The sequence below is a fragment of the Onychostoma macrolepis genome, chromosome 10, assembly GCF_012432095.1.
Source record: "Onychostoma macrolepis isolate SWU-2019 chromosome 10, ASM1243209v1, whole genome shotgun sequence".
In the NCBI taxonomy this organism is placed as follows: domain Eukaryota; kingdom Metazoa; phylum Chordata; class Actinopteri; order Cypriniformes; family Cyprinidae; genus Onychostoma; species Onychostoma macrolepis.
In genome coordinates, this window is record NC_081164.1 from 12,171,985 (window position 1) to 12,187,049 (window position 15,065).

General features: G+C 33.3%; 1 protein-coding gene across 7 annotated transcripts in view; it reads left to right on the forward strand.

Annotated features, from left to right (window-relative positions):
* Positions 1-8,559, forward strand: part of LOC131547898 (protocadherin Fat 3) — a 55,347-nt gene extending 46,788 nt beyond the window's left edge. For 3 of the 7 annotated variants that reach the window (XM_058788672.1, XM_058788674.1, XM_058788677.1), the window contains 4 exons: positions 342-401; positions 4,461-4,499; positions 4,758-4,823; positions 5,653-8,559. In XM_058788672.1, the coding sequence (XP_058644655.1) occupies positions 342-401; positions 4,461-4,499; positions 4,758-4,823; positions 5,653-6,215 (728 nt within the window). In that variant the 3' untranslated portion in view covers positions 6,216-8,559. Of the gene's footprint in view, positions 1-341; positions 402-2,143; positions 2,209-4,460; positions 4,500-4,757; positions 4,824-5,652 lie in introns of those variants that run through there. The other 4 variants (XR_009273051.1, XR_009273050.1, XM_058788673.1 and 1 more) reach the window with 4 other exon arrangements.
* Positions 8,560-15,065: the final 6,506 nt, after the last annotated feature.

Below are 15,065 nucleotides of genomic sequence, written 5' to 3' on the forward strand. Positions count from 1 at the left end.
ATTAGTAATAACCCTACCCTGCTTTAACAAAGTGACAGCCTGAATAGGTCAGAGCAGTAATTACAATCCATCTGCCTTTGATATGCTCTCCAAACGCCATTGCTATCATGACTCAGTAGTGTAGTATCACTTTGGCTGTACAAAATAGATGCCAGACTGACACATCAGAGGTCTGCCTACTTCAGTTTAGCAGATTTCCTGATGCTGGAGGATTACAAATGGGTCATAGTGATTTATATAAATGCTTATGTAAGGTTTTCATTGAGTGTTTGATGTTTGTTTGAAGTGTTTGATCATTGATTCAATTGTTTCCTGACATTTTACACTTGTTCATGCCCTAGCCTCCATAGTGACGGTGATACGACTGGTGAACAATGCAGTGGACACCATTGAAAATGAAGGTTTGAGTAAATTTCCATTTATATGACAAAATCAAAATTAGAGTTGTGTGGCTTTTACTCCATGTCATAGAGTACTACTAAATGTTGACAAAATTAACTATTAATTTTTCACTTCATAATTTTGCCCAGTCTTTTCTTTCTTTCTTTCTTTCTTTCTTTCTTTCTTTCTTTCTTTCTTTCTTTCTTTCTTAATTTATTCTTTATTTTCTGCATCTATCTATCTATCTATCTATCTATCTATCTATCTCTTTCTTATTTATTCATTTATTTATTCTCAAATATTATTCTTTATTTTCTGCTCTATCTATCTATCTATCTATCTATCTATCTATCTATCTATTTCTTTCTTATTTATTGACTTATTGTTTTTAACAAATTATTCTTTATTTTCTGCATTATTCTTATTTCTTATCTATCGTCTGTCTGTCTATCTATCTCTTTCTTTCTTTCTTAGTTTTATTTATGCTTATTTATTTATTGTTTTTAATAAGCATTATTTTATTTTCTGCATTATTATTATTATTATTATTTCTGTCTGTCTGTCTCTTTCTTTCTTTAGCAAGTTTTGAATTCATTAATTTCAAAATGATTTAAATTATTCCTCATTTTAATTATTTTATTTTTTTATTATTTTTGTAATATTATATATGAAAATAAATATTTTTTGTCTGTTTCTATCTAGATGCAACTTTTGATTTTAATAATGTATTATTAAATGTTGAAATTACATTAATCAATTTTAATTAATTCATGTTGCTGATGTTAACTAATGTCAACAAATGAAACCTTATTGTTAACTGTTACCAAATATTCTTTATTCTTAGTTTTATTTCATTTTTAATTTAAAGATATTTAATAATAATTATCATGTTATAGTATAGTATATTATTTAGAAATATTGCAGTCATCATTGCAAAATAAAGCCAACAAGTCATCAGGACACCGCTGCGAAGCAGAACTTCTTGCTGGCTTAGATGGCTTCTAGGCAAATAAATAAATAAATGGATGTGAAATATCGATTTGAGGTGAAAGTATTTTATTGTGTGAGAAGAAAGAAAGGTATAGAGTGATACTAGAGACATCCAGCACTGCAAGGAAATCGGTTGCCTGGATACAACAGTCAATTACACCGCTTAGCATCATTATAGAAGAAAAACTGACCATAGAATGCTGCAAATGACAGAATGAAATATAGAGCTGAGTGCCGTGTAGTAATATTTTATAGTATTATTCAGTTTAAATGTTAGAGGGATAAACCACACTGCATGAAAAGATAAAGGTGAAATCCCAGAGCGCAGGAACTGAAGTGTCCATTCATGCTGGAGTTCAGGCCACACTGGACAAAGTAGGATTAGAGCCGTTAATTAAACTGCACAACTCTGGACTCGAATAAAACCAGGGTTTAGATTCACTCTTTAAACACTCACACAATCCAATTGCATTGAAAACCGGTACTATTGAACTAGACTGTAGTTAGTGAAGAACAGCATCCCTGTATTTCGTGGCTCAGCTGCAGTGACCTGTTTTTGAGGTGCACCAGAACCAGTCTCTAATTAAACCTGCCCTAGACCAAAGCTGTTTCCAATCAGTGCGAAAACAAGCTGTTTGCTTGAAAGTCTCACACGCTATGGTAATTTTTGCTGTCTGAGGAGTTTTCAGCTCCACCTTCTTTCTCAGAGGTCTGGATGAAAGTGGACTGTTTTTGTTGGTTATGCTAAACAGCACAATGTGATTTATCCAAGTAGGACATGTTCCTGGATCAACTACTTTTTTGGGTCTTGGACCAGCTTCTTAAACTTCAAAATGGGTAAACTTTCAGTTGTTGCCTTGACAAAATATATCTGTTATTACTCATTTCTATTTATCTTATTTATTACTATTGTATTAATTACTATTTCTAAATAACTTTTGTGTAACCTAATGTAGTCAGGTTGATTTAAGTTATAATAAGTATATGTACAGTCATGGCCAAAAGTATTGGCACCCTTGGTAAATATGATCAAAGAAGGCTCTGAAAATAAACCTGCATTATTAATCCTTTTGATCTTTTATTTTTTAAAAATCACAAAAATCTAACCTTTCATTGAACTAAAACAATTGAAAATGGGGGAAAATCTCATTATGAAATTGTTTTTCTCAAATATACGTTGGACACAATTATTGGTACCCCTATAAATTCTTATAAGTAAAATATCTCTGAAGTATATTCCTATTCATATTTACAATTTTGAGCACACCACATGAAATTATCCAGCCATGGCTTCCTGTTTCACAGAAATATAAATAGGAGGGAAAACAAAGGCCAAATTCCCTTATTCATCCATCACAATGAGAAAAACCAAAGAATATATTTCTGATGCGCAGCAAAAGATAATTGAGCTTCACAAATTAGTGAAGTGGCTTTAAGAAAAGAGCTAAAGCAGTGAAAAATCCCACTTCCACCATCAAAACTGAAATATTAATGCAAAATTATCTGACTTGCGCACTACTGGACCAATGATGACGCTTGAGCCCGCCCTGATTTACATAAAACTCTGACCGCAACATTTAGAAAAGCAAGAGCAGAACATGGAAAAAAGCGCAAAGGGAAAAACAGCATAAGCATACAAAAAAATAAAAATATGAGCAGAAAATGTCTGAGAGCAGAAAAAACTGAGAAATATAACCAAGGAAAACATGATTTTGTGCGCAAGTCAGATAATTTTGCATTAATATTTCAATTTTGTGCAATATGATTTTAAATATGTTTAAAGTTTTTATTCATGCTTATTATATTTAAAAATGCATTATTAATTTTTTGATTTACGCTTGTTATTTTTCGGTCCGTGACCATTTGTTTGCTATTCTGAAAACTTTGCTTTCAATTTTATATCTTGTGCAATATATTTTTACTTGCATTTTAAAATTTAGTTTTCACACTTATTTTTTTTATCTGTGACTGCAATACTTTTGTCGGGAATCTGATCCCATATGAAACGGCTTGGGATTCGTTTTAAAAATTACTCGTTTCAATGATTCATAGTCGACTCTTTCTTTTGAGATACAATAACTTTATACACGGTGCATTTTCAGATTTAAAACTTTGCAGGATGTTTTCCTTCACTTAGAGCTGTGTTGCACACTGCATGAAAGGTAATTTTCAAAAATCCATAATAGGGGCACTCTAAATGTATAAATTTAATACAAATATATTTGTAAATATTATTTTAATAATAAATTTAAATATTAATTAATTTTAAATATAACTTTATAACTATATATATATATATATATCAATTTGAATATATTTTTATATTAATTAGAAATGTTTTATTATAAATTAATTTAAATTTAGAACAATATATATTAATTTAATTAATTAACTGCCTCTTAACTCTTATGGTTTATTCTATTTGTTGCTATTATATTCATTACTATTTCTAAATAACTGGTGTAACCTAATGTAGTCAGGTTGATTTAAGTGATATTAAATCATATAAAATCTTCGTGTATTTTAAAATTTTTAATCAAATTTTTATATTATTTTTAAATATATATATATATATATATATATATATATATATATATATATATATATATAAATTATAATTTTTTTAAATCTAATTTATTTTAGTTGAATTTTACTCTTACTCTTATTAAAATCTTTACATTATCAGCTGTTACTTTATATTTCAGTTGTTAAATATTTACATTATTACTACTTCATTAAAATAATATAATTAATATAAACAACATGTATTTTAAATGTATACATTTAATCCAATTTATCTCACAAATGCATTTTAATATTAATTTTAAATATTTTTAAATATACTTTTATCAATCAAATATGAATCAGTTATAATTTTTTAATTCAAATAAAAAGTTTAATTTGACTAATACCCTTACGTACAAAAAGAGAGGAAATGATTGAATAATCATAATTTTCAGTAGTTATATACTGCTAAAATCCGATTCATTTATACAACATGTTTATACAACAAGGATGGTGAGTAGGTCACATTAAACTAGCTAACCATAAACAGTGATACATGATGTGTTTTCCTCTTCTCCTAACAGTTGCAGGTCTGGGCGACATGCAGCCTCACAGTATCACCTGTGAGTCCTCTTTATGTTTGGTTTATTGTTCTATTTTACTTTAATATCTGTTCCTCTTTTTCACTTGGTGAGACATATTTCTAAACCTTTACATGCATCCCATATTAAAACATTCCATCTTTAATTTTTCATCAAGCATGAACAAGTTGATTGTTCTGACCGTTTTGTGTTTGATTTGGCTCTTGTTTATTTGTTTCCATCTCATAACTCATTAAAACGCTCCCCCTGAAACATTTTCCACTTTATGTCTCTACACAGCAAGCCCACACCTCCACTGTGAGGATGAGATATGCGTGGAATTCGCCAAAGAGTATTTTATGAATTGTAAGAGCTTATATCTTCATTAACTATACTAAACTAGAGATCTTGTGTATTTCAATATCAAGGTCCCATGACAGTTTGCATTTTCTACTCACTTGAAACAATTTTGAGAATACAATTCACAGAATAAATAAATTTTATATATATATATATATATATATATATATATATATATATATATATATATATATATATATATATATATATATATATATATATATACATATACATTTATTTTTCTGTGGATATATATATATCTACAGGTGCTTCTCAAAACATTTTAATTTTTTTTTTTTTTTTATTTCAAAAGTGAAACTTTCATATATTCTAGATTCATTACATGTAAAGTAATAGATTTCAAAAGTTTTTTGTTTTAATTTTGGCATCCTATTTTTGGCATAAAAGAAAAATCGATAATTTTGACCCATACAATGTATTGTTGGCTATTGCTACAAATATACCAGTGCGACTTGACTGGTTTTGTGGTCCAGGGTCACAAATAATAATAATAATAATAATAATAATAAATAAAATTTGCCAATAACAATACTACAGTGCAATAAAGATATAGTATTAAAAAACAACAACAACAACACAAATACAAGCTGAGCTGAAAAAAACTGTTTTCAACATTGATGTTTCTTGAGCACCAAATCTGCATATTAGAATGATTTCTGAAGGGTCATGTGACATTGGAGACTTGAGTAATGACTGCTGAAATTATGTAAAAATGTATACAAATATATAAAGTCATACATAAAAAGTCATTTACACGTGACATATAAATTTGCATGCAATGAAAGTTTTTTGATACTCCGCATGTATTTTCCAGCCTACCAATGGCAAACCTCGGAGTGGCTTGACACGTGTCTCCCAGGACTGGAATCACCGCCTCGAGACCAGACCCCTACACCACCACCTCCACCCCTTCCTGCTCCTCCACCTCCCCTGACCCCTACACGGCTAGGCGGCACCCCTATCCGCCTGGGTGGCAGTGTGCGTTTGGATGGCAGCACCCTATCGCTGCAGACTGGCTACCCGTTACGACGACACCAGGGCCAGAGAGATTTCCGCACGTCTCTAACCCTGGACGACAACAACTCGCCTGTATATGAAGAATACCGTCACCCAGATCACTACGACAACGCCTCTACTGTTCACCCGCTGGGTTTTAGCGAGGGCCGATCCAGACCCCACTATCATCACTCCAGCCAGTACCTGCTCTCTCTCCCTCCCCTACTGGCCTGGGAGGAGCGTCCGCGTGTCTGGGAGGACACACACCCCTTCGGCAGCCAGCAGGAGATCGACAGACTGGGCAGGATTTCGCTTCGGGCCCAACGCTTGCGTAGTCAGAGCCCAAAGACTTCTATGTCTGGCATGAGAGAGTATTATTGACCGTTAACTGTACAAAGAGTTCTTAATTATACTGGATGCTTGTGATCATGCAACTGAGGACTCGGCCTGGAAATGTCAGGACTCACAGCCTCCATCATACTGTACACTAGTGATTATTCTTCATGTACTTCAGCAGAGGAATAGTTCACCCAAAAATGAGAATTCTGTCATTTACTCACCCTCATGTCGTTCCAACTCATACAATTTGCTGGTGTAGAACACAAAAGAAGATATTTTGAAATGAAGTCCAAAACAATTGGATTGGAGGTCCAAAACGCAATGGATCCCATGACTTTATAAACATTCTTCAAAATATCATCTCTTGTTTTTTACTGAAGAAAGTCATACAGGTTTGGAACCATGTAAAGGTGAGTAAATTTTCATTTTGGGGTGAACTATCCTTTAACTAGATGTGTGTGAGAACATTGTTAACTCATACTTTTCCATGAGTGCATCTGAAAAACATTGTGATAGTGGGTTTGTGTAGGTATGCTACCGTGTTTATTGAGAAACCACATATTTTATTGATGAAATCCATATACAGCAGTGGTTCTCAACCAGGAGGCCTCAGCAAACTTAGGGGTCTCAAGATGACTTTAAAAGATTTAAAACCAAGATACTGTTCTTTTGACCCCCTCAACATCTTTTTAATTGAAAACAAACAAACAAACAAAAAAACAGGATTCCTACAGTCTTGGAAAACATGGATATATGAGGCTATTTTAAAAGTGTTATTTCTAGACCTGGAAAACTAAATTGATGGAAATTAATAAATGCTTAAAATGCCATGAAATAATTATTTTATCAGGTAGAAATTGAATAAAACAGTTAAGAAAATATAAATGGATATAAAGTCTTAGTTTTAGTAGAAAGTCTTGGGGCCTTTTAATATTGCTGTGGACAATGCGCAACCTTGGAGTCAAAATGGTTAAGTGCTGCTGATATTTGTGACCCTGGACGACAAAACCAGTCATAAGTGTCAATTTTTCGAAATAAATAAGCTTTCCATTGATGTATGGTTTGTTAGGATCGGACAATATTTGGCTGAGATACAACTATTTGAAAATCTGGAATCTGAGGGTGCAAAAAAATCTAAATATTGAGAAAATCGCCTTTAAAGTTGTCCAAATGAAGTTTTGATACATTTACGGTAATAAATTTACAAAATATCTTCGTGGAACATGATCTTTACTTAATATCCTAATGATTTTTGGCATAAAAGAAAAATGGATAATTTTGACCCATACAGTGTATTTTTGGCTATTGCTACAAATATACCCCAGCGACTTAAGACTGGTTTTGTGGTCCAGGGTCACATTTATGACTAAGGAGGACCAAATCTTCCAGAAATGTCCTTGGACAGCCAGTGTTTTGCTATGACAAAACACAGAACAGAACAGAACAGAACAGACAAACCCTGTTTCATTCCATGGACTATATAGAAGCTGTGGAGAAAAACAAGTTCATGTAATTACATTTTTGTCAAAGCTTCAAGGTTTGTAAGGCTCTAATGTATGCATACACAAAATGATTCCAGAAATGAAAGCACACAGGTGCATTTTACGTAAATGAAGAGCTGTTTATGTAGAGCTGTTTGTATACATGACAAGTACATATTAATCTCTCATCGCACAGCTGGCATTTTAGTGTTTTGCTGTTTATGCTGCCATTTTTGTGATTTTGATTTCGTTTAGGAGGGAGCCATTTTGACACTTCAGAAACGTGTTAATTGTTTAGAGTGTTATAGACTTACTGTATGTTGAAGAAAAAAGTTCTCATTAAGGTTGCTTTGAGGTTGTGGCTACAAAAGGGATTTTTTTTTAATTATATATCTGTTTTCCTTCATCCCCAGTAGCAATTGCCCATATAATATATACAGTATAAAAATCATACTGAAAATCTAAATCTAAAAATTTTCTTGGATTATGACATGCATATTATTTTGTTTGTCCTTGATAAATATTTTAGATATCTTTAATACCTCATTTTAGTGATCATGCATAGACTTTTGGAATTATTATTATTATAATTTTTTTTTATTGTTTTTATAGCGCCTTTGTAGAGTCCAGAGTCATTTTACAGGGCATGATAAGCAAACAGGAAAAAGCATGAAGAATGTTTTATTTAATTTTATATTTAGTTTGTTTCTGTAAACAAACCAGAGAATATTTTATTAAAGCAATATATCTGATTATTTTAATGGTTTTCAGGATGACCCTGTGGGTCAGAGGTTCTGATGATCTGTGTTGTGCTCATACATGTTAATATTGTCCATTTAATGTGTAGAAATCACCTTGTATGTATGCATAAAATGCATTGTCCAGTGTAAAATAAAAAAGTACTACAGCTACCATAGTATTTCATCTTTACATTGATTTAACAAGGATTACTGAGTATATCTCAATAGTGAAGATGTTTCGGCACAAATGCTCATCACAGTCTTTTCATAGCTATACGATTAAGTCATATTTATGTAATTTATGTAAGAGAGAAGCTTCTGTTCTCTGAAAAAAAAAATGCTGCACTCGCAGTTACTTTATGCAAATTGATGCAAATTTCCACTATTAAAATCCTGATTGACACTTAATTGAACAGTTAGACTGACGTTATCACACACAATGTGCTAAACAAGTCTTTGCACAAGCCAATCTTCCCTGTGCACAACAGAAAGCCATTTTTTTAATACAGTAGTTACACCATTGTTTGTGCTCCATCTTTTGTGGAAGAAGTGCACAAAAGGCCACTCTTGTTGAACGCAAACAATTTAAGACACACTAGAATTTTCAAATGCATTATTTGTGCATTTAAAGAGACAACTGTACAGGAGACAACACAATCCGATTGCATGATCCAAAGCTTGTTTATGGGCAAGGTTCCAGGAATCCGGCTTATCTGATCGAAACATAATGACGCTTTCATTTCTGGGCCTTTTCACTTTGTTGTATGGGGACTTCTCCAAGAATACATTGGTTTCATCAGAGATGAGGTTTTGTAAACACCCTGTGTTTCTGTGCTTTTATGCTCTGGGTGTATCAGTGAGCATGACCACTTTTTCTTTTCAAGTTTGAAAGTGTGCTGTTCAAAACTGCAGTAAAATATTTTTAGTGCATTATCTTTTGTAAATGACTTTGGCCCTGAGTCAGTTAGGTGGGAGTTTAGAAAAATGGGTTACATGGCCAGCAGAACGTGCATTCACACTATGATACTTTCAACACACAATCATGGCAATTCTGAGCTATTGTATATGGAAGCCTGTTGCCGTCACAGAATAAAAAAATTAAGTAAATGCAACTTTTTTTCTTGCAATTCTGACTTTGTGTTTTAAGATACAATGCACATAAACTGGTAAATTCTGCATGGTGTTAACTCAGAATTCTGAATTATTCTTGCAATTACCAGTTTACGCCTTGCATCATGAGTTTATATCTAGCACTTCTGACTTTTTTGGTTCTGCCATAGAATTAACAATTCTCACAATTCTTTTCCTCACAATTGCAAGCTTATATCTCACAATCTCACTTTTCATTTCAGAATTGCAATTCAGAGTGTCTTGCAAGTCTTACATTTTTATTTTCAGTAATAATTGTAACAAACTCTTGTGTGAAAATGGTAAGATGAGTGACTCTTTTTATCTTGTGGTGGAAACAAGCTTCCAAAATGTTAATGTTTTGGGAAATAACTGGCTATTTCATATGAATGTATATCCGATCTGCTGTTGGCGGTTATGTTTAGGGGGCTTAAATTTTTTCTAAAATCATACATGTCCGTTTTAATCACATTTTACGAAATATGAAATCGCCACCTCATAAAATAGTCAGGTTTTATAATGAGATTGGGTTGGATAATTTTGCTTTATCGGACATTGCACAAATTCACAATAACATCACGAAATCGCTTTATGTTGTGTTTCATTTCCACCTCTTCACTATCTCTGTTTTCCATAGTCTCTTGTGAGTGAAACAATTTCACTGCTTTCCAAAATGATGCCAATCACATTCCAGCACTGAAGACTGATGGGTAATTAAGCCTAAGCACAGTGGATCCACAAGGTCAAACCAACACAATCTCACAGCTGAGTCGACTTCCACTAAATCAAACATGCAACGCAGAATGCAAGGAGGATGATTTACGAGGAAATGAAACTAGTTGTAATCCCTCTGAATTAATACTGGCGTTTACATCTTTAAGTATACTCAACCCCTAGAGAATCCACACTCCTTCAGTAGTCTACCACTTCCTTTGACTTTTAAAACAAGTGAGAGCAAGCCGTTGGACTGACAGAAAGATGGCTGGTTATATAAGGAGTGGGGGAGAGATGCTGGATTATCGTTCCCCTGTTTCTGCTCAGAGACATGAGAGAGTTAGGGGTGATTATACCCACACAGTCTACTGAATAATACCCAGATTAGACACACTAACCAGGCCTCATCTCCACGCAAAACATCTGCCTTTGCCTTCAGACAGATACACACACACACACACACACACGAGCGCTCTGGCACCATGGATGCTAAACACACTGCTTTGGAACAGATGCTGCTGGTATACGTCACAAGCTTATAACACCACGCGCCAGAAACAGAGACGTACCGACAACAGAGGCATGTTTACAGAGTGCTCAGTTGTGCCAAATTTTCCCTTTTTGTCTTTTGCTGACACATGTAGCTAGAGAAAATCTTCCCAGACTGTTTAAGTGGGGAAATTGTTCATTTTATGAGGGGATAATTGAGAAAAGTTTCTCCTACATTTCAGACGACAACAACAAAACTTGAGGAAACGTAAGACAAAGTCAATGTGAATATGCTTATATTGGTAGGCTAATTACTTTATGATTGTTAGAGCAGGCTGAGCAGAAGGATTCAGAGATTAAGTGTTCAGTTGCTGCTGATACACGAAGAATTAAAACTAAATGGGAGGAAGAGTTAGCTACTGATATTGATGATGAAACATGGGATGACATTTGGTCTTATGTTAAGAAAATATCTGTTTGTTCACGTGCAAGAGAAATACAATTGAAAATCATACATAGACTCCATATTTCTCCTAACTGCAGGCATTTTTTTAACCCCTCTATATCGCCTATGTGTTTAAAATGTAAAACGGAAGTAGGTACTTTAACACATTGTCTGTGGTTATGTAACAGACTGCAAAGGTATTGGTTTTTGGTGCTGGGGGAAATGGAAAAGATCTTTAATATGCAGTTGGATTTTGACCCAGTCTCATTGGTACTGGCTATACCTTATTAAATGCATTGTTTCATCTGCTAACAGGAAATTGTATAATATTCTCTCCTTTGCTGCCAGAAAAAAAATATTTTACTTAATTGGATTAGTGATAAATCTCCATCACTTAAAGGTTGGCATAAGATAATTTTTGAGCTGATTCCCCTGGAGCATCTTACCTATGTATTTAGCCAGTTTTTAAAAAGTCTGGACTCCATATATGGCACCTCATCTTCGCCCTATTATACTACAAGGAATATTGTAATTGTGTAACTCTCTGGACATTTAATTTTTCTGCTCTACTAATTTTTTCCTCTTTCCCCGATCTGTTATATATGTGGTAGTCCTGTTTTATTTAAAAATCTGAGCTGTTTGTGTTTGTTTGTTTTGGGCGATGTCTTGTTATTTTTGTATTACACTGAAAATTCAATAAAAATAATTATTAAAAGAAAAACTATTCAGTTGTTTCTCTTTGGCTACCTCTGGCTGCATCCCTTACGAAAATTAACCATGGTTTATTATAGTAAAAGTGTAGTAACCACGTTTTTTTTGGTGTATTGATTACCATTTGTATAACCACAATTTTACTAAGAGTAACCATGGTTAATGTTCATAATGATTTCCTCGTTCGAAATATGAATATTGGTTAAGTGAATGAAATTAAATATAGCATTTTATATTTAATATAACTCTGCTGAAATAAATATAATTAGGCCTGCTTGAATATAGATTGGTACATTTTATTTAAAAATTGTCTCATTCACTAACTATACGAATTGATAGGTAAAACGAAAATTTTACGAACATGATTTAACAGTAACTTTCTTATTAAAATGTATTCAAAATTTACGAAAAATGTAGTAACCACACATATGCAAAGTCCACACACTGTCTGGCCTTATAATTGTGTTACTAAATGTAATTTTAAATATACAGTAGGCTGCGAGGTTTCTCTGTATAACACAGCAGATACGTATATGCACAGCTGGCTAATGGGAAGTCTGTAATCTGGGTCTGTATAGGGTATTTATTGTGTTTGACCTGGTTTTGAGGGTAACACACTTGACATTGGTAGAGGTTCTTGCTGCAAGCTCGTCTTTACAGAGCGACATATGCTTGCAGATAGTGGCAGAAGGCTGTGGGGAAAGCCTGAATATAAAGATGGTTTGGCCGTGTCTTATGCAAATGACTAACAGTGGCTAAGTTAGAATACTCCAAATTCATTAACATTAACATTAACATTAATGAGGTTAATAACAAACACGTGTTGTGAATTAAGCAGAAATTTTTAATTCGATGTTCTCCTGTGCGTACAAACACAAAATATTATTAGTGAATGAGATCCATTGTGAATTGTTTGTGAACCACACTCTCTCTCCTTCTCCCGTTAGCGGTTGACACAGTTGAATTATCCACACAATGTTTTGTAAACCACACATTTATGTTACACCTTACTAAACTGACCAATAATGGAAGCTCAATTACACAATTGAGAGCACTGATATGGGAAGCTACATTTAATTTGCCTCCCTTATTTTATAATAGTAGTTATAGAAGTTTTGGATATGTTGGAAATGCAGGTTTTTTATTTATTTATATTTTTTTAGTGAGGCGTGTTGAAATAAAAAAATGTGTTTTTCCGCATTTTACAGCCAATCAGCTTTCTGCATCACTTCTGTGTCATCAAGCATGCTATTGTGACATTTAGCTAAACTGCTGCGAGACACAGTTATATACACATTTTGGCAAAATGATAAAGTTGGGAGGGAGTTTATCTACGCACACATGAGTATATGTTAGATGGAATATGGCTCTCCATTCATTATTTATCAATGTTTATCATTTCTGTATGGCTCTGCGAGACCCATGTTTATGTTGGCAATTGTGAGACTGTTTTGAAATATCAAGGGAATATCATGTACAAGAGCAAAATTATCAGCAAATATATAAAATTCAAATCTTGTATCGGCCCTGTGGGAGACTGATCAGATGCTATGAATATTTGACAGCAAAATGCAGCAGTTGACCAATCAAAATCAAATGTGAGAAATGTGTAATAATTAAGCAAAATCAAACAAGAAAAATGCTGTTTTTTTATATCACTGCGGCTGTGATTCTGCCATAGTGGATGATTGAGGGTCACAGGTAGAACAACACTGCACTACAAATGTATACTATATTTTAAGCACAGTGCTGGCTACTTCGTCTATTTTCACTACACCAACGACAATAACAGTTCTAAATGAAGCTACAGAAGACTCAGCTATTCAACTATTATGTCTATGTGGATCTGAGTTTATAAATGGGCTGCTTGAATTAATGATTCAATACCTTGCTCATTAAAAACAACCACAAACTAGTGCTGTCAAACGATTAATCGTTTTTATTTACATTATGTGTACTGTTTATATATATATATATATATATATATAAATACACACATATACAGTATATATTTTGAAAATATTTACGTTTAAACATTTATATATTCATATTCTTATATTTTATATTATATATGAATATATTTAATATATAAACATAACATATTTTTCTTAAATATATACATGCATGTGTTTGTATTTATATATACATAATAAATATACACAGTATACACACGTATATTATGCAAACAAAAACGTTTATTTTGGATGCGATTAATCTCGATTAATCGTTTGACAGCACTACCAGAAACTGATCTAGCATGCTGTTTTAGTGTGTAAGATAATGATAATTTTTTTAGCTAAATTATAAGCACTCAGCCTGGGAAATGGCATTCTCTTTTCTGACAACTAAGTGATATGTAATATCTATTTGTTTCAAATTATCATCAGCTCATGAATAATTCCTCAGACAAAGAAAAAGAGCACCTGGTCGTAATAAAGTTGAATAAGGCACGCTTGAGGCTAGTTTGGATTATGTTGTTCTGTTATTCTTTGTTTTGTACTTTCAGTCTAATAGGCTTTTAGCTTGGAGCCATGTTCCAGCTTGTAAATAACTGTAAATAACTTGTAAATAACAGCTATTCAAACGAATCCAAACGATTCCATGGTGTCCTTACATCACCAAAGTAAGATACATGGCAATTACCTAATCCAGGCATAATCATATTTGCATTCGACCAAAGTTTGTTTTATGCTTATTTTATTTCTAGCAAGCCTGCAATATGTGTTACATACTAATTGACAAGACGGGTCCGGATAAGCACAGTCCTGTTTTATGACAGGATGTATGCATTCACTTGTTCACGTAAAAATGATCTTTCCTGAACAGCACTTTTGACAAAAAGCCTGGAGATTGCGGAGCAAAAATGAATAGGAGCCCATTACCTTGCACAAAGCAGTCGTCCTGCCTGGCTCTTCATGGCTACGTTTTTTTTGGTTACGGATTCATATAGGAAAAAATAACTGCAATGCAATGATTTGGAATCTGTGACACCAATTTCCCATTTCCCCCCCCTGAATCTGCCTGTTTAGTCAGCCTATCTATAAATAAGTAGCAGGTTATTAGTGTCACTCACGGATTTCCTACATGCTGCTGTTTACCTCAAAGGTGCGACAGCTCTAAGCTCATGGAACACAAGGGTCAAGATCTGAATTCAGTTCTAACACTTTGGCTCCGTTCCAAAATA